We start from the raw sequence: 24,409 nt of genomic DNA, 5'->3' as shown, positions 1-24,409 counted from the left end.
ATTTTTGGTTTGCAAAATTCTTCAGTATACCGGGTGTTAGTTAATATTCTATGTTTATTTCATTTAATTAATGTATGATATACTGAGCTAAGATTGTCGGTATCCGATCTGAAATTCATAGCATTGTTATGTTTTTTAATCTGTATCATTTCATGGACTCTTCGCCTATTATAATTACTCTCGTTAATCAGTATTTTTGTGTTACCAAAATCAAAATTATGCAACTTCTGGTGTGCATGCTGTGCTAATGCTGTACCATTTTCGTTATTTTTTCTTAGGCTATACTTATGTTCGTATATTCTTTTCTTTAGATATTGTCCTGTTTGACCTATGTATGTGTTATCACAATTCAAACAGTCTATTTTGTAAATTACATTAGGTGTGTCTAACGTGTCAATCCTAGGTTTAAATTTTGTGAAACATTCATTTGCTAAAGTGACTTGCTTTAAATCTCATTTTCGCCTCACGAGCTAAGCAAATATGGACAATTGATCGCAATATTTTCAGTGGCGCCAATACTTATGAAGAAACTTTACGATGTTTATTATTCACTTTAACGGCCTCATTCCAGCACGCCTTGCTTGAAATGCGCCAAAACCTCATTTGAATAGCGGAAATTGACAAATCATCTCAAACCGTGTGGGAAAAAATGGACTACCTGGACTATGACACACGCAATCCTGCCTGTTGCTTCCAAACTTCCCCTTGTCCTTGCGCTTGATCTGATCCCACTCCTTGTACTGTTTCCCAATCTCCTGCACCACTTTCTTCACCGCACACTCCGATTGCTTCAGCATCTTCTTCACGTGATCATCGCCGCTGATCGACAGCATCTTAGTGGCTACTTCCTGCAGTCTTCTGTTTTCGGCCTTGGCGGCTTCCAGCTCTTTCCTCATCAGGTCCACTGCGTCTATTTCGCGTTTGTTTGCCGCCTTGCTGGCGGTTATCGAACCGACTTTGCACCCCATCTGGTTCTCCAGGCATTTGATGTGACAGTCCTTCTGGATAATCGTGTGCTCGGCGTTGTGGAGGAGCTTTTCCAGCTCGCGAATACGCGAGTTGATGGTTTGCGACTGGATCAGCTGCTCTTGGGAGGCGGCCAGCATCCGGTCTTTTCTATTGAGTTCTTCCTTGTAGGTGTTGATGCGGTTCTGGAATGGATACCTGACTTTTTGAACTTGTGCCCCATTCAACTCACATTGGTGTCGTTTTTGGTCCTGGATAAGTTATCCACTTGCAGCACCAGGCTCTTAATCTCGTCCTCCTGCTCGCAGATGCAGGCCTCCAGGTCCTCCACCTGCTTCTGCAAATGGTCCCTCTCTCGGCTCACAGTTCTGGCTTCATCGACTTGTGTCCTCAGCATGTCGCATTTGCACTCCATATCTAGCACTTCTTCGTACTTCTGCTTGTACATGTCGCGCTCCGCTTTCAGGTTGTCGAATATCTTCATTTTGTTGATCATATCTTCGTACTGGGCCTGAACAGTTCGTTATTGGTGGGCCTGCCAGCAGACCAATGCGTTTTTTACCTGGACGTCTGAGAGTTCGTTGAGTTTGATCTGCAGGCGATCGCGTTCCAGTCGCAACATTTCCGCTTCGGTCACCTTGGCCTTTTGGCTATCAATCTCTTTCTTCATGCTTTCAATTCGCTTCTTCATTGCATCTCTTTCACAGCGCATGTTCTGCAGTTCCACCCCCAGGTTCTCTGCTTTGGACCTGGTCTTCTTCAGCTCAAAACCTGCAGCAATTCTAGTTAGATCAATCAACCAGTTAGATGCCTATTTATTACCTGAACTGCGGTCCCCTTTGGACATATTTTTGAGCTCCCGCTCCAGCTGGTCTACCCTGTCAGCTTTGGCGCGCAGCTTCTGCATGTCCTCCTCCATGCTCTTCATCATCTTCACTTTCTGGCTCAAGCCATCGCGCTCTTCCATCACACTGTCCAACATATCCGACTTGTTCCTCAACAGCTCCACGTCCTCCGGGAGGTCCTGGTATTGCTGCAGTTGCTTCTCCAGGACATGCACCCGATTGGCCAAGGAGTCGCGCTCTTTGGTCAGCTCCTCCCAGTTCTTCAGCTTGTCCTTCAGAGTCTCCACCTTGTCCTTGTCCATGCCCGGTTCGCTGTCTTTTATCGCCACTCGGCTTCCCAGTTCCACTTTGAGTTTCTCGTTCTCACTTTCCACCTCCCTCAGTTTGCTGCAGTATTTCTTCAATATTTTCACCTCCTTTTTGATGATTTCCGCCTCTTCTTCAGGCGACGGGTTGCCGCTGCGCATGATATTTATTTCCGCCTCCAGTGCCTCAATTTCCTGCTGGCAGGAGGCGGGCAGAGTTGGATTTGCCACGGTTTGCAGTTTCTAAATTGAGGGAAATTTTTGGATTAGGGAGCAGAATCCAGCAGGTTACTGCTGCATGTTCACAAGTAGGAAAAAGTGAAAGCGAAGCCAGACATCCGCAGGTGTGAACATGCAGCAGTAACGCGTGGCTAATTCTCCCCCAGGAAGAAAATTCGAAAAATATCAGACGAAAACTGGGTTTAATCTACTGGCAGTCACAGAACGAGGTACAGTTGCATAAGGAAAATTTGCTTTTGTTCAGACTGAGACTACGCCGCTGAGACACGATGGACAAAAAGCTCTAGAAAAGGACAATGTTTCGGGTTTAGTTTTTTAGTCTCTGCTGTTCCGACACTGGCTTCTGATGCCCCAAGCACACTTACCTTGAAGTTATCCAGCTCCTTCAAGCACGCGTCCAGTTTCGTCTTCAGATCGTCCCTCTCCTTTGTTAAGGACTCGATTTTATCTCTTTGCTCCTTGCACAGGGCTTCAGTTGCCTGAAAACATACAGGAGGCTTCAAAAGGGTTCAAAGTAATCAAATCCCTACTCGAACAAAACGAAGAAGATGCCTAACTAAATAAGGGAGAACATCGGGACTTACTGCTAATTTATCAGGAGTAATTTCTCCGCCACTGTTTGGTGGACCAAGCGATTTCAACATGCTTTTATGGGAAGGTTCCCTGGGTGCTTTCGGCACAGCCTCTGAAGATGACTTGACAGGTTCGAGACGTCTGGAAGGTTTGATAGTGATGCGCGTAGGTTGCGAAGGATCGTCGATCACTTGAAAGCCTGGCTGCAGTCCTTTGATTCTTGTGACCTTAAATCGAGGTTGTGCGGTTGTGACTAAGACCAATTGATTGGCAAAAACTGACCATTTTTCCGGGCCCGGACATTCTGGTTTCGATAGTGGGCCGACTGCGCAAAGTGCCCTTCACCAGCTGCTCAATTTCCTCCTTTTCCCTAGAGTGTCTTGCGGTTGCGACACATTTTGGGTCGCATTCGTCGCTCTCCACCTGGAGATTTAATTTCTTGGAGTATTGAAGAGACATCTCTTTGCACACGCTGTCCATGCTTTGCATCTGAAAATGTCCAGAGGTGTCTTTAAATGCCCGAGGACACAGGTTTGACTGCTACCATGAACTTCAGTTTCTTCTCATCTTCTTCTCCCAGTTGCAAGGCGAAGATGAAGTCCCACAGCTGCTTCAGGCAGGTTTTCAGCTTGGAGGGATCGCCGGTTCCCATGGATAGAAGCATGCTCACCAAAACATCCAACGGCACCAACGTTCCACTGCACTGAAACAACCAGGTGGAACTCCATATCCTACTTTTTCTAGGGAATTGCAGTTACTTTGTTCAGTTCTTTAACCACCAGCTCCAAAATGTGCTGCCGCCGATCTTCCACAACGTCGCACCAGTTTCTAATGTCGGTAGAGGAAGAATAAGTCTTCAGGCGCGATTCAGATCTTCGGCGCTCTGGTCGCAGCCATTGCGAACGATCCATGAACATTCTGGTTCTTTTCTGCACGTACGACGTCATTTTTAGGTGGCGCAAACAAAAATTACTTGAAAATTAACGATCAAGGGTAAAGTTAACGATTCATTGAGGTTGAGGAACAATTTTGACAAACTGTCACATTGTGAGAGGATTCAAAGAAGCTTCAGATGACCAGGTGTTCTAAAACCGCCCATTGCTGGTTCTTCGAACGCTGTCAGCTACTTCAATTATTTGCTGATAAAATGACCAACAACCACCAAAAAACTCCCTTTATTTCAATTGCTTCCAAGAATTAATCGAAAAGTTTCCAAAAAGACCACCAGCTGCTTTCAACTGCCTACATTGAGGCTAATCATCCATTGATTAGTTGTCACCTCACCTTTTACTATGTCATTTTTCGCAATCTAAACCGTGAATTCTCTATATACATGTTTCTACTTGAGGTCACTGATTAACCATCATCAGTCATGTCCTATGTGAACAAGAAGGAGCGCATCTTCCGCAGGGGGGAGCCCTTCGACATTCCTCATGCGCGCTCTGAAGCACGAATGAAGAATTACTGGTCAGCTACGGACCGAAGGGCTTGGTGCGATGAAGTTGAGCTGCGCAGGCAGCATATCTTGGAGCTGAATGCCCGCACCAAAGGAGTAAGCGCTTTCTAAGCAGTGGCTGTCCATAGCTAACGTTCGCTCAATTTTTCAGCAATTCTGCTTGGAAAACCTGATTCCTCTGGATCTGCTCTTCAATGCGATGGCCGCCAACAAGGACGGGGAGATCGAGAAGCTGAAGAAGAAGATCGACTACTTGGAATCATTGCTCGACATCTACAGGCAGATCGAGCTCACCCCCGAACAGCAGCGGCAGGTGAACGATCTGGTAAAGAAATACGGTATTGCACATCCAAATGATTATTTTGATTGATGTCTTCGAATTAAAAATTGCTGTCCTTTATCTGTTTAAATGACTAACTTTGTAATGCGCCCTGGTATGTCGGGCATGTGGGAGAGAGACCGGCGGGTTTCCATGGCTACGCCCTATTGCTCTCACTCCTCCGCACTGCGGTCAAATCCAGCAAACAACCTTGGTTTGACCGGGCGTGGGCAAAAAACGCTACGGGGTGCGGCATATAAATTGCAAAAGTGAAAAAGTGCTTAAATTTAATGTACACATTGGGTATTTTTAATTTTTTAGAACAGGAGACTCGCAAAAGAAAGACACAAGCTCGCTAAAGCGCAAAAGACTGAAGCAGACAAAACTGGCGAGAAAAAATATCCGGTAAGTGTTCTTTCGATTCAATCCAAGTACAAGTTTGCAATTCGCTTTGGCAGGGCGAAGCCAGGCCTGAGGAGGCAGCACGAAGATCCAGCTCCGCAGAAATCGTTCGTCCAAAACAGGAGCGGCAGAAGCGATCGATCAGCGAGCCTGCAGTGAGTCGGAAAAGAGATGAAAAGAAGGCAATACCACGCGATAAAAAAAGAGCAAGAGAACCAGCCGATTCTGAAGCGGAGGCATTGGAGGCGAAGCCTACGAAGAAACAGAAAACTGAAGTGCAGCCCGCTGAGGCACTTGCACAAGGCCGGGGTAATTAACCATCAAATATCAATAACACTCACCAATTGCGCTTTTTTTCGCCTTTTTCACAGCCAAACGACGGAAATCCTCCAAAGCTTTAGCGAAAAAAGACAGCGATCAAGCGGTGCCAACGAAACGCCCTAAATCTACAGCGCCTAAACCTGCTGATAAAGAGGAAGGAACATTGAAGACGAGGCAAGTTGAAGATTTACAAGCGCCTGAAAAGTCTGGCCGTAGAAAGACCGCTTCTGAACCAGGTAAATGGACGATAACTACAAAGTGTCTGCTAAAACTGAAAACTCCTAGAAAAACCTCCATCTACCAAGCCGTCCCTAAAGAAAGAGGCAAGTCCAAAAGGTCAGTCTAATGTTCCTAGCGACACACCCAAGACCTCAGGCAGAGAGAGAAGCAGCTCTAAAACCAGTAGGGAACCAGGCGAGAAACCCGCAAAGAAGAAAGAATTAGTTGGAGGTTTCATCTAGACAATAAGCATCGGTCTACTGGGCTAAGCACATTTCTTCCAGGTGAAGAACCACGAGACACAAAAGTTGCAAGAGCACAAGAGGATAAACCTAGAGCTAAGGGGAAGGCAGACCCCGTGCTAAAAGAGCCAGGGGATGGTGCTGGGAGGCCAAAGAGCCCCACTAGAGTACCAAAACAAGAGCCAAAAGAAGCGCAAAGAGCTGCAAGCGAAACTAGAACCAAACCTGCTTCAAAAGCGTCTGAGATTCCACCCACAGGTTTGAGCGAAAGTTTCCTTTAAACAACTTCCCTACGTTATAAACTTAGTTAAAGAGAGCGGGGCAAGAGATGCATCGGGTGCAGATGCAGCTGCCTCTAGAAGAGCAAAAGAAGCAATGAAGGATGGTAAAGCAAATGGTTAACGTGAGTTGGATATTTAACAACATGTGGAGTTTATAGAGGAAGCAGCTGAGCGCAAGCAGGCAGAAGCTAGAGGACGCGGAAGAGGCAGAGGAAGGCCCTCATCCCCAGAGGAACTGGGAAGAAAAGCTGGAGAACCTGTGAGCCCTAAGCGAGGTATTGGATTATTTTCAATTGCTTCCTTTGTAGAGCTTGAAGTTCAATTTTAGAACCAGACGAAGCCCATCCGGCTGGCATTGATCGAGCAAAGAAGAAACCAGCCGGTGATGGGGCAGCCAAAGGTCAAGGTAGGGAAATATAAACCGTTTTTAAAATGAGCTTCTTTAGAAGTTTGCTTCAGCCCATGAACCGGTCAAGTATGATAAAAAGCTTACTGAGGAAGATAAAGGTCCAAAAAGGGCCGAGCCAGGAGGGAAATCAAAAAGTGACGATAAATATACGAAGCAAGAAGGAACGGAGGAACCAGCCAAAAGGCCTGGTAGAAAAACTCAAGACTCACCCGACGTGCAAGCCAATTTTCTTATTTTTACCCCTAGGGCAGGAGTTTGGAGGTTCCAAGGAAGAGGGCAAACCTGCCAAGGGAGGACCTATGGAAAATGCAATGCTGCGCCCAAGCAAACCCTCAAAAAAAGACGAAACTCCTGAAGATGCTGCCCAGACAACTATGGAAAAACCGAAGGACGTCTCAGCAGCTAGAACCAAAGGCCGAGGCAAAGCGCATGAGGGTATTTTAGATGATGGGCAAAGGACCAAACCAGGTGCTTAAAACGAGTGTGCAGCTTAAATCGGCTCTATTTTGGGTAAAACGCATATAGACTAGGCAATGGCTTTTTAGGTCCTGGCAAGGCCGCTGAGGCTATGGAAGAAGGAGCAGGCAGATATAAACGTGCAGATACTTCAAAAGAGCCGGGAAAACGTCCTGTCAAGCAGGATGTTGGAGAAACAGATGGAAGACTCGAGAAAAAGGGGGCGGATCTTCCAAGGAGAGAAGCTCCAGGTTTAGGACAAACAGGAGCTGAAGAAACGGATAAGCTTGAGCAGAAGGGAGCGGATGTTGCAAAGACGAAAGGTCCAGGTGTAGGAAAAACAGGTGTGGAAGGAAAGGATGAAAGGATGAAGCAAAAGGACGCGGCTGCTGCAAAAGAAAGAACTCCAGGTTTAGGAAAAACTGGTGTTGAAGACAGAGATGGAGGGCTCGAGCAAAGGAGAGCGGATGTTGCAAAGAAGGAAGTTCCAGGCTTAGGGAAAACCGCCATTAGAGAAAAAGATGGAGAGCCTGAGCAAAAGGGTAGCGATGTTGCAGGAAGAGCTGAAGAAGAAGATGGCAGAGGAAAGGATGGCAAGAGAAAAGGTCCTGGTTTAGGGAAAACAGATGATGCAGAAAAAGATGGAAGGCTCGCGCAAAAGGAGGCGGCTGTTTCAAAAGCAAAAGCTCCAGGTTTAGAAAAAACTGGTGTAGAAGATAAAAAAAACGCAGGCGCTAAAGAAAAATATGGAGGGCCTGATCAAAAGGGCGCTGATGTGACAAAAAGAGAAGCTCCAGAACCCCGACCAAAAGGTGCTGACGATGACAGCGATAAAGCTAGAACGAGAAGCCCAGCAAGAAAGAGGTTTGAAGAAACTGCTGGATCTGCACCTCAGAAAGCTGTTGAGGAAGGGAGCGGTGCTCCTAAACCTGAAAAATCCGATGCAACTGAAAAATTGGCATCTCCAAAGCCCAAAGCACCGGGTGTTGGAGTAAAGGGTGCACCTGCTAAGCCTGGAGAATCTGACGATGGTAGAAAGCTTGCAGATAAAGACGGAAAAAAAGAAACTGCACCTGAAAAAGTGGAAGCGGCAGACAAACGAAAAGGTAAATACAGAATAGTCTACAAAAATCGTGTTACATTGATATTGCAGCAGTTCAACCGGAGCCCAGTAAAGCGAAAAAAGACGAAGCAGGCAAACTTCCGGAGGCTTCAATGGAAGGCGCTAAAAAGGCAAAGAAAGAAGAAGCGAAAACCGAGCGCGAACTGAAAGAAGACAGTCCAAGAAGCGCTGCACCAAAACAAGTTGCTGAAGAAGAAAGGAAGAAACAGATTGACGATCAGTACAAACCAAAAGGTGGGTAAAAAATCAGGCGTTGTTTCGCTCTTCTAATAAAAACCTGCGTTCTCATAAGGAAAAGATTTGGAAACATCTGGATTGCCAAAACCCCAACAGGAACCTACCGGAGCAAAAAAAACTGATACCGAAAAGTCTTCCGAAGCCACTGGTTAGATTAATATGTGGAACTAGTTGTTAAACTTATGAAGATTTTATCCATAGCAAAGGAAATCGAGCATGACCCTGAAAGGCGAACCAAAGGCAGGGGAAAGGCGGACCAGGAGAAATTGGGCGAAGCTGGAAAACCTGGAGGAATAGCAACAAAAGGTAAACCTGCACCGAAGGAAGAAGATAAAGGTAATATTTTTTATTGCCGCGTTTGTCCGGCCAAGTAATTCTTCGACTTGCCAGGTGGAAGGCAGATGCTTAAGCAAGAAGAAGAACCGAAGTTGAAAATGCCAGAGGTTTCAACCAAAAAAACCGATCAAAAACCATCAAGAAAGCTAGTCGATGATGGTAGAAATCAATTAATTTAACTTCTGCCTTCTACATTTCTTTCCCCATCAGGAACAGCGGACGCTGGCAAAGCAACAGTTGCCCAACAAGATCTTGATGAAGCTGAAAAAGCAACAGTTGCAGCCACTAAAAAGAGACCTGAAAAAGTCCCGTTAGAAGCTGGGCCACCAATTGAAAGATTAACAGAAGAAAAGAAACCGAAAGAAGCACCAGTCAAAAAAGGCGCAGATGGAATTAAATCGAGTAAAGCCGACAAATTGCCCACAACTATGGATGAAGACGAAAAGCCGAAAATAGTAAAAAGAGAGGCGGACAGAAAGGACGCTAAAATAAAGCCCGAAGAAGAGAAAGGCAAAATATTTAAACCTGAGGAAATCACCAGGCCTGCCAAAGAAGGCAAAGAGCCCCCAAAATATGAAGCCGAACAAAAACAGCTTCAAAAAGAAGAAAAGCCGCCCATGGCCACCGATCGCAAACCTCCTTTAGCTATAGAAAAAACCTCAAGAACACCAGGTAAAAAAATTATTTTCGTACAGACAGTAATTAACTCAAAATGACCCAGGCGCGCCTGTGAAACCTGCAAAAGACGCTAAAACTACCGCAGGCAAAGCTCCTGAAGCAGCAGCAGCTGAAGGAGTATCATCAAATATTATCGAAGGTGATGAAATTATCGATTTGCCTTTCCAAGAGCTGCAAGAACAGGCTCGAGTGGCTCCTGCCCCCAAACAGGCAGGAAAACCAATGGAGGACGGAGCTAAAAAAGGTGAAAAAGCGGAAAAACAAAAGCAAAAAGGTTAGGTCTAAAGTTGAAGCTTTAAAGCCCCTTAATAAGGGAAAGGTCCTTTAGTAGGAGAAGAAGAAGTTGAAAAGAGGAAAATTGACCATGAAAAGCAGCTGCAGGCACAAGAAGAACCTGCAGCAATTGAAGATGTTGAGCTTCAAGTGGCTGCCGCCCCCAAACAGGCAGGAAAGCCGAAGGAGGGCGGAGTTAAAAAAGAAGGAAAAACGGAAATGCAGAGGCAAAAAGGTAGGGGTTAATATTGAAGGCTTAAAGCAGTTTGAAATGGGAAAGGTCCTTTAGAAGGGGAAGAAGAAGTTGGAAAGAGGAAAATTGAGTCTGAAAAGCCGCTACAAACGCAAGAAGAACCCTCAGCAATTGAAGATGTTGAGCTTCAAGCGGCTCCCGCCCCCAAACAAGCCGAAAAGCCGAAGGAGGGCGGAGAAACAGAAGAAAAAAAGGAAATACCAAAGCAAAAAGGTTAGGATTTAATACTGAAGGTTTAAAGCAGTTTGATATGGGAAAGGTTCTTCAGTCGGAGAAGAAGTTCAAAAAAGGAAAATTGAGCCTGAAACGCCGCTACAGACACAAGATGAACCCTCAGCCATTCAAGATGTTGAGCTGGATGAAACAGCTCAAAAACAGCCAGCTGGAGCCTCACCACGTCAGCAGCCTATCAAAAAGGAAAAGAAAGAAGAGCCTAAAAGAGCTTTTGAAATAGCATCACCTGCTGAAGCGTTAAGCCAAGAACCTGCTGCAACTCGGACAGTCGAAGAAGCACCAAAAGAAGCAGAAACAGACCGAATACCCAAGGAAGTCGCTGTTAAGACAGCAGGCGAGCAACTTGGCGAACATCTCGTATCGCAGCCCCCTAGTGGCCCTGCGCAATTGCCTTCAACAGCTGAAGTAGCCGAAGGAGCTGCAATGCCTGCAGACAAACTTCCCGAGCAAGCTGCTGCACCTCCTGGTAAAAATGATGGCAAATAGCGTCCGCAAGTCATCTGTTTTTCTTTTCTAGAAGGCGTTGCCAAAAGAAGAAGTATTGAAGCAGACCAAGAGCCAGCGGAAAAACCACCAGATTCTATGGAAGAACGGCCGATGAGGCCAGAGGAAAGAAGGGAAGAGGGTTTTGCGGCTGAAGAGGAACGGCTGGATAAGCCGAAAATTCTCAAAGGAGATGAAGCAGCGAAAGAACAACCTCCGGAGCCAGTAGGAGGCTTGGTGCAGCCCAGTCATGAAGAAGCTGCAGAAAGGGAACCGTCTCTTGGAGAATCTGCTGCCATCACTCCGTCGCAACAACAGTTCCTTGAACAAAAGGAAGCAGCCAAAGTGGGTGAATATCCAGATCGGGCCCCCTTGAGCCAGGAAGAAGAAGAAGCAAGAGCTGATGAAGCCAAGGTGCCCCCACTCTTAGAATCTCCGGAACCAGCCTTCGAAGCTGAAGATCTATTGGAGAAGCCTTCAGCAATCAGTCGTGAAGAAGCGCTCGGGGAACTAGTTGCAGCAGTAATCACTGTCTTCTTGCAAGCTTACTGAAACGCTAAATTATACTGAACATTTCAGGGTAAGCCCGATTTGGGCGAGGCACCCAAAGAAGCTCCATCAGACGAGCCGTGGTCCGATACAGAAAAAGACAAGGATCAGGAGAAACCTGTTAAAGTAAGTAAGGTGAGGAAGTGGTAATGAGTTGCTAGTAGGAGGCGTTTCAGCTGAAAGCTGAGCCGCTCGAAGGAGAGATTGAAGAGTATGAAATGGCGGTAGAAGAAATTGAACGACCCGAAGCTGAAGGCGAGCCAAAAGGCCAGGAACTAGTTGAAGCTGCAGTTGATGTTGGAGGAAAAGAGCCTTCCTGTCAAGCAATCTGCAATCACCCCGGTGGTCCAGATTGGAGAAAATCCACAGACGAAGTTAAACCAAGTGTGGCACCCTTTCCAAGTGTGCTTCAATCGCAGGCAACATCGGCTTTGGACGCTAAAGAACCGGCTCATGGGCCAGAGCCATGTAGAGCAACTTGCAACGTGGCAAGAGTAGGAGAAGTCCCAGATAAAGCTGACCTGGGAACTGCTGTCCCAACGAAAAAGCCTGGATACCCAGCAGCCAAAGAAGAAACCCCTAGAAGCCCCAAAGACGAGTTCCTAACCCCCAGATCAATTGTTTCAGCAGCTCACCTGCACGCCCTACAGGGTGTTTCAGCTGGATCCCGGGATGAAACAACCGAAACCAGGAAGGCAGGCCATAAGTGTATGGCGCCCTGTAGAAACGCCCGGGACAGGCCCAGCTGGTTTGGTGAAGAAACCGCTGGAGTGATTACAGGCAGGGACAGCGATACGCCTCATGACTTGGTGCCCCCGGGGTATTTTCTACCGAACGATTACTCCCCAAGGAGAATGCCTGATTGGGCGGGACGTCCGGAGGTGGCATCAACCAAGCCCGACTCACTTTCCCTGCTGGATGCCGAAGTTTCCAGCTTATCGGACACGGCCATCAAGGAAGAGATCCAGACGCTGCACAAATGGGTGCCCAAACTCGTCCTGGATTGGGAGAGCGTATCCGAGGAGTTGATTCCAGCGCCTCCAACAGTGCCCGGAGTTCTATCCGGGCACATATTGGGAGTTCCAGTGGGTGCGCCTCTGCTAGCCGAGCGTTCAACCCCGCAGACCCTCCCAGAAGCCATCTACCAGCGAAGATTCGCCTCCCAAACATGTAGGGCGCCATGCGCCGATAGGGACCCTATGGGGGAAGAGCCACTGGCTACTATCGAGGATGTGAGCGACATTAACACAGACTCGGAGATTGGAGATGAAATTTTCGAGACTGCCCAGGCAGCTGAGCCTTTGCCAGAGGAACTAGCCAGGGAAACATCTGATTTGGACGAAGTTTTCAGCGTCCTCTCACAGCAAACAGTGTCAGGAGACTTTACTCAACAAAATGAGGTTGCTGAGGCAGTTCTGGAAGTAGAAGGCGTGGATGATGAGGGCGTGAAAGAGGACACGCCGAAAACATTTGTTACCATATCGGAACCAGAGGTTGTAGAAATCTTCAGCCGAACTGCTTCTGAGGATTTATCTGGCGAGGAATCATTTGAAGAGCCAAACGCCCCAGAAGCAGCGGCGATGCCGCTGGAGGACACGAAAGTTTCCGAGGAATCGCCCAGTGGGTCCACACGTTCATTCGTCAGCAGTGGTTTCGCCGCATCCCAGTCGCAACTCCCAGAGATCAAAGCTTTGCCCCAGCAAGAAGCAGCTGATATCGAAGAATTTGCTGATGCTGAGCCAATAGCTGCACTGGCTGCTGTGGATGCGCAATTAGAAGCTGCGGAAAAACCTGCAGATAAATACGTGCAAGCGATTGAGCAAGCAGCTGTGGTGCCACGCCAGGCTCCTGCAAGGTTCGTCAGCTGGTTTGCACCTCCGCCACCCAGAGTTGATCCGGTGCGGGTGCCTCGAGGAACTCAGGCGGCTCAAAGCCTGAGCAGCACCGCAACATCTTCAATTGCTCGACCAAAGTTGCACCAGGCGACTGCAACTGAGGCCGGTCGCCTTTGCCTGGCTGCTTGCCAGACAGCTTCTGAGCCAGACGCTGAGTTTGTGGATGCTGTAGAGCCTGAGGGTTTTACAACCAGTTCCACCGCCCAAGCAAAAGAGGCCGCTGTCCAGAAGCTTCAGAACGCTGGCACGCAAGCTGCAGCTGTAGCAACTGGAGCAGCATGTCCACATGTTTGCCCAACTTCAACAGAGCCTCACTATCGGGCTGATCAGCGCACCATTGGAACTGCCATTGGGGGAGTTGCGAAGCTTGAGGAGTGCTTGAAGCGTCTTTCGTTAGCTCCTGAGTTGCCTTGCCGGGGCAAATGCGCCGCCACTGGACTGAGCGAGAACGACCGGAAGTTGAGGGCATTACAGGAAGAGATGTTGGTGAGTATTTGTACAGGGCGTTTTATAAAGCAACGGAAAAGAGGATGTCTAGAAGGCCGGTGGGGAGCAGAAAGGTGAAGTGACACTGTTACTGAGGTAAAAGTGTCAGTTTTTGTAACGTTTTTTTTTTTGAAATGACAACAGTTTTCAAAAAGGGTTTTGTAAGTTCTAAGCGTGTTTTGCGCCAATCCAAGAGCAGACTGACTTTGCGGTTTCAGGCCAAAGATGCGTACTGCGCAGAACAGCGAAAGATCGCCACCGCCGCCTTGGCGCAGCTGGACAACATTAAGTGCATAGTGGAGGAACGGGACGATCTGCGCAAGAAACTGGAGAACTCGCAATGCGAATTGGCGCAACTGAAGGTATAAATATGCAAGTTCTTCACTAAAGCCTTGATGGGGTGATGTTTAGAATACCCTTGAGTTTGGGTTTGGTGATGCTGAGCAGCCGCAAAAGCCGATGGCGGACATTCCGCCTCAGCCCAGCCAGAGTTCAATAGCAAATTCGTGCGATGAAGAAATCCGCATTATGGAAGACGAAATTCGCGCAATGCGGGCCTCATGTTTAACGCCAGGCCAGGAAACTCTGGTCATCAAAAAGGAGGTAGAGGTGCTGAAGAAATATTGCTCCAAACTGTCCTCCATCCAAGAGGAAAACGCCCGATTGAAGAAGTGCAATGAAGAGCTGCAGGTCAGGTGCATAGAGTCGGAACAGAAGCTCGAGATTCTAGGTGAGCGAAGGTAAGGCAGCAAAGCATGCAGCTAGACGCGATTGTATGCCTTCTAGGCTGCGATGGAGATCAGGCTTCTCTAGCTGAGATCAAAGAGAAACTCCTCACGCTCAACGAAACGATCGCCGAGCGCAACGTTCTCCAAAACAGAGTCGAGACTTTGGAGCGCGAACTCAACCGCTTCCAGGATCTGCCTGAAGATGTGGAGCTGTTCAAGCGGCGCTCGGTTCTATTGGACGATGTCCTCAAAGACCGCGACCGGCTGGCAAAGCGAGTGGAGCAAACCAGAGGGCTGGACGAAGAGTTGTTGCTCTTGAAGCAGAGATCTGAGAGGGTTGTCGCAATCAGTAAATTTCATGTAGATTCGGAGTTTTTCAACCGCTTTGCAGGTAGACGAACTGGAGCGACAGCTAAAACTTGCCAACAAAGACGTTCAGTTGGCTGAAGACGAACTGGACAGCATGAGGAGCAAGTGCACAATGGCGGAAATTGAGGCACTGAATCAAAAGACCGAAAGCGACACTTTGAGGTCAAGGATTGTCTGCATGGAGCACGAAATGGAGAGCCTGAAGTCGCTGTGCCAAGAGCAGGAGGTGTTGCAGATCGAAAAAGAGCGGTAAGTCTCATACATTACCCACATAGCAAAATGATATTCCCAGAATATACCTGGAACATTCCATGYGATGTACATGCATGAGTTACATTATGAACATTCCATGCATGTCCCAGGAATCTGTCAGAGTTAATACACTGTATGTTCATGGTATGTTCTGGGAATGTACATGGTATGTTCAGTTACATACCTAGGATATACTTTTTATATTCGACGAACATTCATGTTAGGAATGTTCACCTATGTATATTCCCAGGATATTCCCGCAATGTTCTGTATATTTTTCGAACATTCTGGGATATTCATAGAATATCAAATGCTATCTGGGTAAGGCAGTATGACTTAAACAGCACCATGACAAAACTTCAGATTGCAAGTAAGCCTGGATGAGCTGGTGCGCATGCAGGACGACTACGAGCACATGTGCATCCAGATGAAATCCCTGGACATTGTCAAGGCGGAGCGAGAGCGGTACAAGCGAAAATACGAAGAGCTGGTGGGCATGGAAAGCGAATGCAACCTACTAAGGACCCAACTGGACAAGGCCAGACTCATAGAACGCGACAGGGACATTCTGGAGCAACAAACGGAAGACCTGGAGCGCTGCATCTGCGAGCAGGAGGAAGAAATTCGTCGGCTGGTGTCCCACATCGACTGCCTGGCTCAAGGCAAGGAAGACCAGCAAGTGAAGATGAAAGAAGTGGTGTCCAATTTGAAGATTGAGCTGGAGAGAAAGGAGAGCTTGCTGGTGTTGTCCGAAGAGAAAATGGCCACGATGCACGGGAAAATCGACACCTCCTTTCATAATCTATCTGAAGAAACCGAGACGCTGAGGCGGAACAAACAATGCCTGGTTGAAACTGTCCAGACACTGAAAACGGAGAACGCAGCGCTGGAAAAAAGCATGAAAACTGCCGCAAACGAGTTGAGGATTCTGAAGCAAAAACTCGCAGAGCAGGTGGACGAGAACACCCATCTTCAAGAGCAACTGGAGAATCAACAGCGAGCCATTGACACCATGCAAGAAGTACTCGCGGACCGCGAATCCTCCCAGCTGAGCCTTGAGTCATTTTCCAGCAATGCTCAGGAGATCTCCCGGCTTCAATGCGAGCTGAATGCAGCCAAAGAGGAAAACCTGCGGCTGCAGCAACTGTCCACCCAGCCAGGCACCAGCTTGGACAACAACTACCAGCTGAAGACGATGCTGGAGCAGTCAAAGTGCGCGATAGAGCGAATCGCTATGGAACTCGAACAGCAATACGCTGAGTGGGACGGCAAAAAGCCCTACAGATGCTGTCCCGGATGCACCTGCAAGCAAAAGAACAAACCAGTGGAACCGAAAGTAGTCATCAAATGCTGTCCCGGGTGCACTTGCAAGAAGAAGCCCAAGCAAACTGTCCAAATAGAAGCCAAAGTAGTCGAGTGCAAGTGCAGGACAACTGAGCAAAGCTCCCCCTCTCCACGAAACACCGAGGATGCCAAATGCACTTGCTCAAAAGCTACAGAAGTTGACTGGAGGAGTCTGCCGCTTCCTTCCGACTCAGAAGATGAAGCTCCCGAAGAAGCGATGTACACGGCCAGGTCAGCTGATGAAAACCGAATCAGGGAACTGGAAAATGAGCTTCTAAAAGCCAATGATACGATCTTGAATCTAAAGGAGCAACTGGCAGGCTTTGAGAGGCTCTCGGCCGAAAACTCCGCGCTAAGACGCCACTCCACAGAAGTCCAAGAGGTTGCCAAGGATCAAATCGAGGATCTAGTGGAGCGGCTGCAGAAAGCGCAGCAACGAATCGCTGAACTCGAGGCGGAAAATGCCAGCTTAAAAGATCGCACTGTTACGGAGGAATTTGGACATGTGGTCGGGCTTCCAGAGGCCGAGGCCAAAGCCCTTCCCCTTCCAGCACCAACAGCCCAAACAGCCCCAATTGAGCTGCAGAGGAAACTGGACGAGTGCCTGCAGGAGAAGGAGCGCCTGCTCGAACTAGTTAAAAGCCTCAAGGAGCAACTGGAAAGCCCAGATCAGCCAGATCTCGCTCTTTTTGCCCAACTAAAAGCTGACCTTGCCAGCTGCATGAAAGACAAGGAACGGCTTCTAGGGCAAGTGGAGCAATTGCAAAGTTCCAACGATTTATCGCAACTTCAAGCCCAACTGGACGCCTGCCTCAATGAAAAGGAAAAACTCCGAAGCTTGGTCAATGATCTTCAGAGGCAGCTGGTTGCTGGAACTCCTGGGCAGCTGCCTACTTTTAGGCAGCTGGCTACTGGAACCCCTGGGCAGCTGGCTGCTGAAACTCCTCGACAGCTGGCTCCTGGAAGCCCTGGGCAGCTGCCTGCTGCAACTCCTGGGCAGCTGGCTACTGCAACCCCTGGGCAGCTGCCTACTCCTGGGCAGCTGGCTACTGGAACCCCTGGGCAGCTGCCTACTCCTGGGCAGCTGGCTACTGGAACCCCTGGGCAGCTGCCTGCTGGAACTCCTGGGCAGCTTCCAGACATGGCACAAATTCCAAAGCTCGACAGCACGCTTGATTCTTCCCAGCCAAAGCTCCTGCGTGAGTTATCAGAATGTCGCGCGACCATCAGCAACTTGCAAACTCAACTCCAACAATGCCGGGAAGAACGCGAAAGGTTGCTGAAGACAATAAGCGAGCTTGAAGAGTCTAAGAAGCACATGGGCGAGATGCCGCCTGACCAGGAAGCGTACATCAAGGTGAAACTGCAACTGGATGAATGCTTGAAGAGCAACGACGTGTTGAAGAACACCATCGAGGACTTGAAGAAGCAACAAAGCGACTACTTGGGCATAAAATCCCAACTGGAAGACTGTCTAAAGGAGAAGGCCGCCCTTCAAAGGGCTGTGGAAGAGCTGAAGAAACTCCAGGAAAATCGGGCGCTTGCCCAAGACACTTCAAATTTAGCTGATATAGAAAGCAGTGGCAAAGAGATAGCTGGTCTCAAAGCCGACTTGGACGATACTCTAAAGGAGAAGAATCGATTACTCCAGCTGATAGACGAGCTGCAACGAAAACAGCCAATACCGCAAGCACCAGACTTGGGCAACTTGAAGCAGCAGCTGGACGAATGTCTGAAAGAGAAGCAGGCCCTGCTGGCCAAGCTTCAGAGCCTGCAACAGCAGGCTGAATCCAGTAAACTTGCGCTGGAAAGCATGCAAAAGGAGAAACAAAGCCTGCTGGCAGCCGTCGATAATCTCAACAAGGAAAAGGAGGATTTGGACAAGATGCTAACCAGCAACGTTGTCACCACATCCAGACGAAGCTCCAAGCTGGAAAACCAGCTGGACTCTTTGCAAAGCCAGAACAAGCAACTGTCATCCGACAATGATCAGCTGAGAAAAGCCAACAAGGACCTGCAGGCGCAACTGGCCGCATTGCAGTCACTCAGCGCTGAACTGGAGCAGCTGAAGAACAGCAACTTGAAGCTGCGGCAGGAAAACGACTCCCTGAAGCGAGCCTCTATCGACCCCGCCGCCCTGGAAGCTCTAAGAAAGGAGAACGACGGCTTGAAGCAACAGCTGGACACCCAGCGGCAGCAAACCAGCTCCCTGCTGGAGAAAATGAAGCATCCGACTGCAGTGGAACCTGCGGCAAGGCCCGCAATGGACAAAGATGCAAAAGACAAGGACGCCATGCAGACCACCATTAACGATCTGGAAAATCAGCTGCGCAGCTTAATGGACAAGGAACGGGTGGCGCCGCCAGCCCCATCCGAAGATTTCAAAGGCAAAATAAAAGAGCTAATGAAGCAGCTGGAGGAGGCTCAAAGGCGCGCCGATGCTTCCGAAGAAGCGCTTCGCAACCTCAAAGCCAGCGACCCAACGGCGATGTTGAGCGCCGAAATCCAGAAGCTCAAAAACAGAGCGGCTCAGCTGGAGAAGGAAAACACGGCGCTGGAAAAGAGCCTCGCTCAAGCCAACAGCGACCGGAACGGCTTGAAGCAGGACCTAGACAAGGCCAAGGCTGCCGAAGACAGCCTGCAGAAAGCCTTGAGCGGCTTGAAGGCCGAAAGTAGAAAGCCACCAGGCGAAAAACCAGAAGACCTGTCCAGCAAGATAGAAGAGCAAAACGCCACGCTGAAGAAAAATGCCGCAAAGTTGGAAGAAGAAATGGCAGCGTTGAAGAAGCAACTTGACCTGGCGCAGGTCGAGCGCCAGAAAGCCAGCGAACTGATCAACGAGAACGGGGACCTGAAGAAGAAGCTGGCGCAAGCTGAGGGCGAAAGTTCCAAAGCGAGGAAAGAGCTGGAAGCCGCCCGAGCCGACGCGCAAAAAGCGTCCGAAATGCTCCTGGAGCTGGAAAAAGACAACGCCAAGTGCAAGCAAACAGTCAAAGACCTGGAAATGGAAGTAGCCAGGCTGAAGAAGGAAATGGACGGCCTGCTAAACGACGCAAAGAAGGAGGCGAAAAACGCATCGGACACCCAAAACCAACTAGCCGCTTTGAAGCAACGACTTGCACAGCTCGAATCCATCAACTCCCAGCTGGGTGAAGAAAACTCCAAAGTCAAAAAGGAACTGGAACAGGCACGGGGCGGCTCCCAAGTGGTAGCCGCTCTCCAAGACGAGAACAACAAGATGCGGCAGCAAACCGCCGCGCTTCAATCCGAGATCGACAAGCTGCAAAAGCAGCTGGAAAACGCTCTTATGGACGCCAAGGCCAAGCTGGCCACCGCCACTCAGCTTCAGGACGACTTGGGCGCCTTGAAGAAGACCCTGCAGCAACTGCAAGCGGAGAACGCTGCCTTGAAGAAGAACCTGGCGGACGATCTGCAAGCCAAGTACGACCAACTGAGGCAAAAGCTGGCCGAGGTCGAGAACAGCAACAGCAAACTGAAGAAGGATCTTCAAAAGGCGCTTGACGACGCCAAGACCGCCAGCGACACCTTGGAAGGTCTGAAGCAAAATGAAGGCAAACTGAAAGCCAGAATTTCCCAACTTGAAGGGGAGAACGACAAGTTGAAGAAGGAGCTAAACGCGGCGCTGGACAACTTGAAGAAAATGGGGACGGAAGTCTCCGGGATCCAAGGCGACGAGTCCAAGTCCAAGCAGCAGGCAGTTTTGCTGGAAAGTGAAAACGGCAAGCTCAAAAAGGACCTGCAAGGCGCCTTGGACAGTGCCAGAAAAGCCGCAGGCGAAGCCTCCCAGCTGAAGGACGAGAACGCGAAGCTGAAGCAACGCCTGGCTCAGCTGGAAGCTGAAAACACCACGCTCAAGTCCCAGTTGGACGCCGCAATGGGCGACCTCAAGCAAACGCAGGACGAAAATGGGAAAATCAAGCAAAAAATCCGGCAGCTGGAGGAGGACAATGGCAAGTTGAAGCAAAAAGCTGACGCTCAACCCGCAGAGCAGCGAAAGCTGCTGGAGGACCAACTCAACAAGCTCCAAAAGGAACTGGAAGCAGCCAGAAAAAACACTCAGGATAAGGACAAAGAATCAACCAACTTGAAACAGGAAAACAGCGCATTGCAGCAGCAAATCGATCAGCTGCAAGCAGCCAACGCCAAGCTGAAAAAAGAGCTGGACGCTGCAATGAAAGCCAGCAAAGGCGCCGAAGCTGAGCTGGTGCAACTCAGAAGCAACGAAGCTCGCTTGAAAGACCAACTAGCCCAACAAGCGGGCAGCAACAGCATGCTGGAAAAGGACAAAGCAGCTCTGGCGGATGAGATGAAGAAGGCTGCAACCGATCTAGCCAAACTGTCCGAACTGAAGGACAGCGAGAATAGGCTGAAGCAGCGCCTGGCACAGCTGGAAGCGGAAAATGCCAAGTTAAAGAAGAACTTGGACTCTGCCTTGGCTGATGCCAAGCAGCTAAGCGATGAGGTCGCTGCGGTCAAATCCTTGAAGGAGCAGCTGGCCAAAAGCGAAGCTGACAACAAAAAACTGAAAACCGACCTCAATGCAGCTGTGCAGGAAACGAAGAAAGGGGCTGTGGGAGTCAGCGACCTGAAAGAAATCGACGACAAGCTGAAGCAGAGAATCGCGCAATTGGAGGCGGAAAATGCCCGGCTCAAGTCTGATTTGGACAAGGCCTTTGACAGTGCAAAGAAGGCAGCCAACGACTTTACCAAACTCCAGGATGGCGACAACAAGCTGAAGCAGAAACTCGCCCAGTTGGAGCTGGACAACGCGAAACTGAAAAAAGACCTGGAAAGAGCGGCCGGCGAAGCCCAAGCCCAACAGCCAGAACTGGCCAGCGAATACGCGAAGCAGAAGCAGCGCCTTTTGCAGCTGGAAGCTGAAAACGCCGGTGTGAAGAAGCAGCTGGAAGCGGCATTGAATGACGCGAAAAAGCACACAAACGAAATGTCCCGACTGCAAGACGAGATCAACAAGCTGAAGCTGCAAGTTGCCCAGTTGGAGAAAGCCAATGACGGGCTCAGGAAAGACCTGGACGCAGCTGGAAAAGCCAAAGTGGACGAAGCGGAAAATGCGAAAAAACTGCGCGAAGGCAACGACCAGCAAAAGCAAAAAATATCGCAGCTGGAAGATGAAATCAGCAAACTGAAGAAGCAGCTTCAGCTGCCACCGGCTCCTCAACCAGAGGACTTGAAGGCAAAAGTAGCCAAGGCAGAGAGCGACAATGCGAAGCTGAAAAGCGACCTGGAGAAGGCGCTCAAAGAATCCCAACAGGCAAAATCCTTGCAGGAGGAAAATAGCAAATTGAAGCAGCAAACCGGGAGACTGCAAGCTGACCTGGACAAGCTGCAGAAGGATCTGGATACCGCTGTAAGCGAAGCCAGGAAAAGCGCCAGCGAAGTGGCCAAGCTGCGCGAAAGCGAGGCCAAGCTGAAGCAGAAAGTCGCCCAGCTGGAAATGGACAATGTGAAGCTGAAAAAGAGCTTGGACGAAGCGAAAGCGTCAGCAGCCGAAGCTGTGGCGCTTCGCGCTGAAAACCAGAAACTCAAGGCCCAAATCAAGGAGCTGCAAGATGAAATCAATCGGCTCAAAGCGGCGAAAGACACTGTGGTGCGTCAGCCGGAAGAAGACACCCAAGGCCTGAAGGACGAAATAGCGAAACTGAAGCAGAAAGTGGCCAATCTGCAAAGCGACAACACCAGAACAAAGCAACAGCTGGACGAAGCCAAGAACGACAAGCTCGATGCTTTGAAGACTCAAATGGAGACGCTGCAAAGTTTGAAGCAGGAAAACGAGAAACTTAGAAAACGAGTGGCGGAATTGGAAAGCGAGCTGGCGAAGGCCCAGAAGGAAAATGCAGGCATGAAAACCGAAAACGACAAACTGAAAGGCGACTTCAAAACCAACAAAGACGCGCTGAACAACGCTCTTCAGAAGCTGGAAGCTGCAGCTGGTAAGTGAGTTTTTTGCGTTGGTTTTAGTGATTGTTGGTCGAACTTCCATTAGATCATGATGCGGTGAACGATCTGGAGAACCTCCGCAGCAAAGCCAAGGCCTTGGAGGCGGAGCTGGAAAAACAGAAGAAAGAGTGTCAAGACACGATTGCATCAATGAAGACGCAATTCGACCGCGATATGAAAAACCTGCTAAAGAAGCACGAAGACAGCATCGATCAGCTGCAAAAAGCCCACGCGGACTACGTGAAAGGCGTAGCCGCCAAGCACGAAAACGAAGTAAACGACCTGAGAAACGCAATCGAGCAGCTGCGCCAGGAGCTGGACGAAAAAGCCAAAGAAAATGCGCGCCTGAGAAAGTTGCTAGAAGACCAGAAGCGGAAGAGCATCGAAATCAAAGACAAAGTCGGCGAAGTTGAGAAAGTGATTTCGAAGGAGCGGAGACGCAGCAAAGAGCTGGAAAAAAAGCACAGTGAGCTGCACTCGGTGGCTTCAGTGCTTGAACAGGAAGTCCTGAAGGAGAGGAAGCGATCGTTGCAGCTGCAGAAGGAAAAAGACGACCTGGCTGACAAGCTGCGGGCGTCTTTGTCCAAAAGCAAACAGGAGGAAGCAGGGCCGTATGAAGAAAAGGGGGCACATTTGGGGGAATCGCGGCCTGAAGTGAGCAGGGACGACGGCCCCAAGCCGAAGAAGGAAAGAAAGGAGAGAAAGGAAAGCGCAGTTCTGCAAAAGCAGGTGGAAGAGGAAAGGAGGAAGAGCGAAATCCTGGAACTGACTGTTAAATCCCTAGAGGAACAGTTGAAGGAAAAACCGGCCAGTTTAGGGGTGAGAAGCGTGCAACTTCATTCATAGGGGATCCCTAAAACTCTTTTCTTGTTTAGGAAACTGTCGATCGCCCGAGCCAGACTAAGGTAGCAAAATTTTCCCTGTCAGGAAACTCCTGACCAGGAGCCATAACTCAATTGTTTCAGCCAAGAAAACTCAAGGACGAAAAACTGACAATGACGACTTTCGAAACAGTATCACTTCCCCCAGTGTTTCTCGCAATGTCCAGCCCATTGTCCGATAACGAGCTGGCTTTCTACGGCAAAAAGCGCTGTCCATGTGCGGAAAACATCGACGATTTGCTGAAGAAAGCTGGGTCCAAAGGATTTGGAGTACGTCCGCCAGTGGCTCTCTAACAGTGTTCATCAATCTTCCTGTGCAGGCCTTAACAATTGAAGAGTTGCAACTCGTGCACAAGCATCTGAGTGAGGCGGCAGCCAATGTTCTGGAACGTTTGGGCCAAAAAGTGGGAGTGTTGCGACCCAATGAAGGGCGCGATCGGTTGTCGTTGCTGCGAAGAATCGCCGAACTCGAAGGGGATCTGCTGAAGAAGCAGAAGCAAACCCAACAAAAAAGTGCCGAACCCACTAAATTTAGTAAATGCGGGTTGAAAATGTTGCTTGTTTCAGTTGCCCAGATGCAGAACGCGATCAGGCTGGAGAAGGAGCGCCTGACTGAGCTGAGGAGGAACCTGGAAAGGGAGAAAAGGAGTCGGAATCCATCGCCAGATCCTCCTAGAAGGCGCATAATCAGGGATGCGGTGGCTTTGGAGGTGAGCCTTTGGACGGCCAGAGTCGGTTGGCAGCTTTGAATGTTCCAGGAAATGAAGCAGCAGCTGGAGAAGAGACTGGATGAAGAGCTGTTGGCCAAAATGAAGCTGAAAAGCCGCCTGGCCAAGCCGAGAAGAGCAGAAGACCAGCCGGTTAGGGACGGCCAGTGCACTCCACGAACCCACTTTTCACATGCCGCTCACTCAACTGGAAGGCTGTAGATTGTACGTATTTAAAAAGCAAATGGAATAGTTAAAAAGGGGCGGTTTTCATTGCGTTTTAGGTCCATATTTGGCTGGAAATCACATTGTGCTGTCCTTGTAGTGTCAAGATGCGTTTGCATAGTTATTTTAATGTAATGGGAATAAAATGCGTTTTTCCATTGAAAATAGTTTTTTCAAATTAACGGTAACATTTTTAAGATATTTATAACTCGCAAATTTTGCACACAATAGAAATTCTATTTGAATCGAAACGCCGCAGATGTTAGTGGGTGAGATATAGCTGGCGTTGCGGTTGGAGCTGCTACTTGAGAAGTGGCGAATAGAGTTCGCCACAGTAGTTTTC

At 49.0% G+C, this 24,409-nt stretch overlaps 2 protein-coding genes across 5 annotated transcripts in view; one reads left to right on the top strand and one right to left on the bottom strand.

Moving 5' to 3' along the window:
* Positions 1–3,997, bottom strand: part of LOC109538714 (calponin homology domain-containing protein DDB_G0272472) — a 6,123-nt gene extending 2,126 nt beyond the window's left edge. The window contains exons 1-9 of the mRNA XM_019906084.2: positions 3,688–3,997; positions 3,474–3,632; positions 3,212–3,418; positions 2,941–3,156; positions 2,722–2,835; positions 1,789–2,359; positions 1,529–1,737; positions 1,199–1,477; positions 659–1,151 (exon numbers count right to left, since the gene is read on the bottom strand). Of these exons, the coding sequence (XP_019761643.2) occupies positions 659–1,151; positions 1,199–1,477; positions 1,529–1,737; positions 1,789–2,359; positions 2,722–2,835; positions 2,941–3,156; positions 3,212–3,418; positions 3,474–3,632; positions 3,688–3,876 (2,437 nt within the window). The 5' untranslated portion in view covers positions 3,877–3,997. The remainder of the gene's footprint in view (positions 1–658; positions 1,152–1,198; positions 1,478–1,528; positions 1,738–1,788; positions 2,360–2,721; positions 2,836–2,940; positions 3,157–3,211; positions 3,419–3,473; positions 3,633–3,687) is intronic.
* A 69-nt stretch (positions 3,998–4,066) lies between these two features.
* LOC109538520 lies at positions 4,067–24,231 on the top strand. Of its 4 annotated transcripts, none has more exons than XM_048665253.1 (37): positions 4,067–4,481; positions 4,537–4,710; positions 5,026–5,109; positions 5,163–5,415; positions 5,478–5,663; positions 5,713–5,877; positions 5,931–6,146; positions 6,196–6,273; positions 6,328–6,444; positions 6,498–6,575; positions 6,629–6,766; positions 6,825–7,046; positions 7,124–8,140; positions 8,191–8,391; positions 8,450–8,542; positions 8,596–8,730; positions 8,785–8,889; positions 8,941–9,402; positions 9,452–9,682; positions 9,737–9,916; positions 9,971–10,147; positions 10,203–10,634; positions 10,686–11,173; positions 11,231–11,326; positions 11,377–13,581; positions 13,800–13,943; positions 13,993–14,311; positions 14,368–14,645; positions 14,701–14,927; positions 15,294–22,246; positions 22,300–23,072; positions 23,129–23,158; positions 23,219–23,404; positions 23,455–23,647; positions 23,702–23,844; positions 23,893–24,066; positions 24,126–24,231. In XM_048665253.1, exons 1-36 carry the CDS (start codon positions 4,302–4,304, stop codon positions 24,061–24,063), a joined length of 17,130 nt encoding a protein of 5,709 aa, XP_048521210.1. In that variant the 5' UTR covers positions 4,067–4,301; the 3' UTR covers positions 24,064–24,066; positions 24,126–24,231. The 4 variants fall into 4 exon arrangements, with proteins under 4 accessions (XP_048521210.1, XP_048521212.1, XP_048521211.1 ...); XM_048665255.1 differs by having other exon boundaries at positions 8,188–8,391; positions 8,456–8,542; XM_048665254.1 differs by having other exon boundaries at positions 8,188–8,391; positions 10,689–11,173.
* Positions 24,232–24,409: the final 178 nt, after the last annotated feature.

The sequence above is a fragment of the Dendroctonus ponderosae genome, unplaced genomic scaffold (assembly GCF_020466585.1).
Source record: "Dendroctonus ponderosae isolate FM_Combo_2020 unplaced genomic scaffold, Dpon_F_20191213v2 Dpon_F_20191213_3, whole genome shotgun sequence".
Taxonomy (NCBI): domain Eukaryota; kingdom Metazoa; phylum Arthropoda; class Insecta; order Coleoptera; family Curculionidae; genus Dendroctonus; species Dendroctonus ponderosae.
This window is presented reverse-complemented; position numbering and strand designations above follow the sequence as displayed.

Bases quoted from the DNA above. Each gene is read 5' to 3' on its own strand.
- LOC109538520 (XM_048665252.1), top strand. From the start codon at position 4,302: ATGTCCTATGTGAACAAGAAGGAGCGCATCTTCCGCAGGGGGGAGCCC. The intron at 11,174-11,230 runs GTAATCACTGTC...TGAACATTTCAG, and splicing joins TCGGGGAACTAGTTGCAGCA to GGTAAGCCCGATTTGGGCGA. The intron at 14,928-15,293 runs GTAAGTCTCATA...ACAAAACTTCAG, and splicing joins TTGCAGATCGAAAAAGAGCG to ATTGCAAGTAAGCCTGGATG.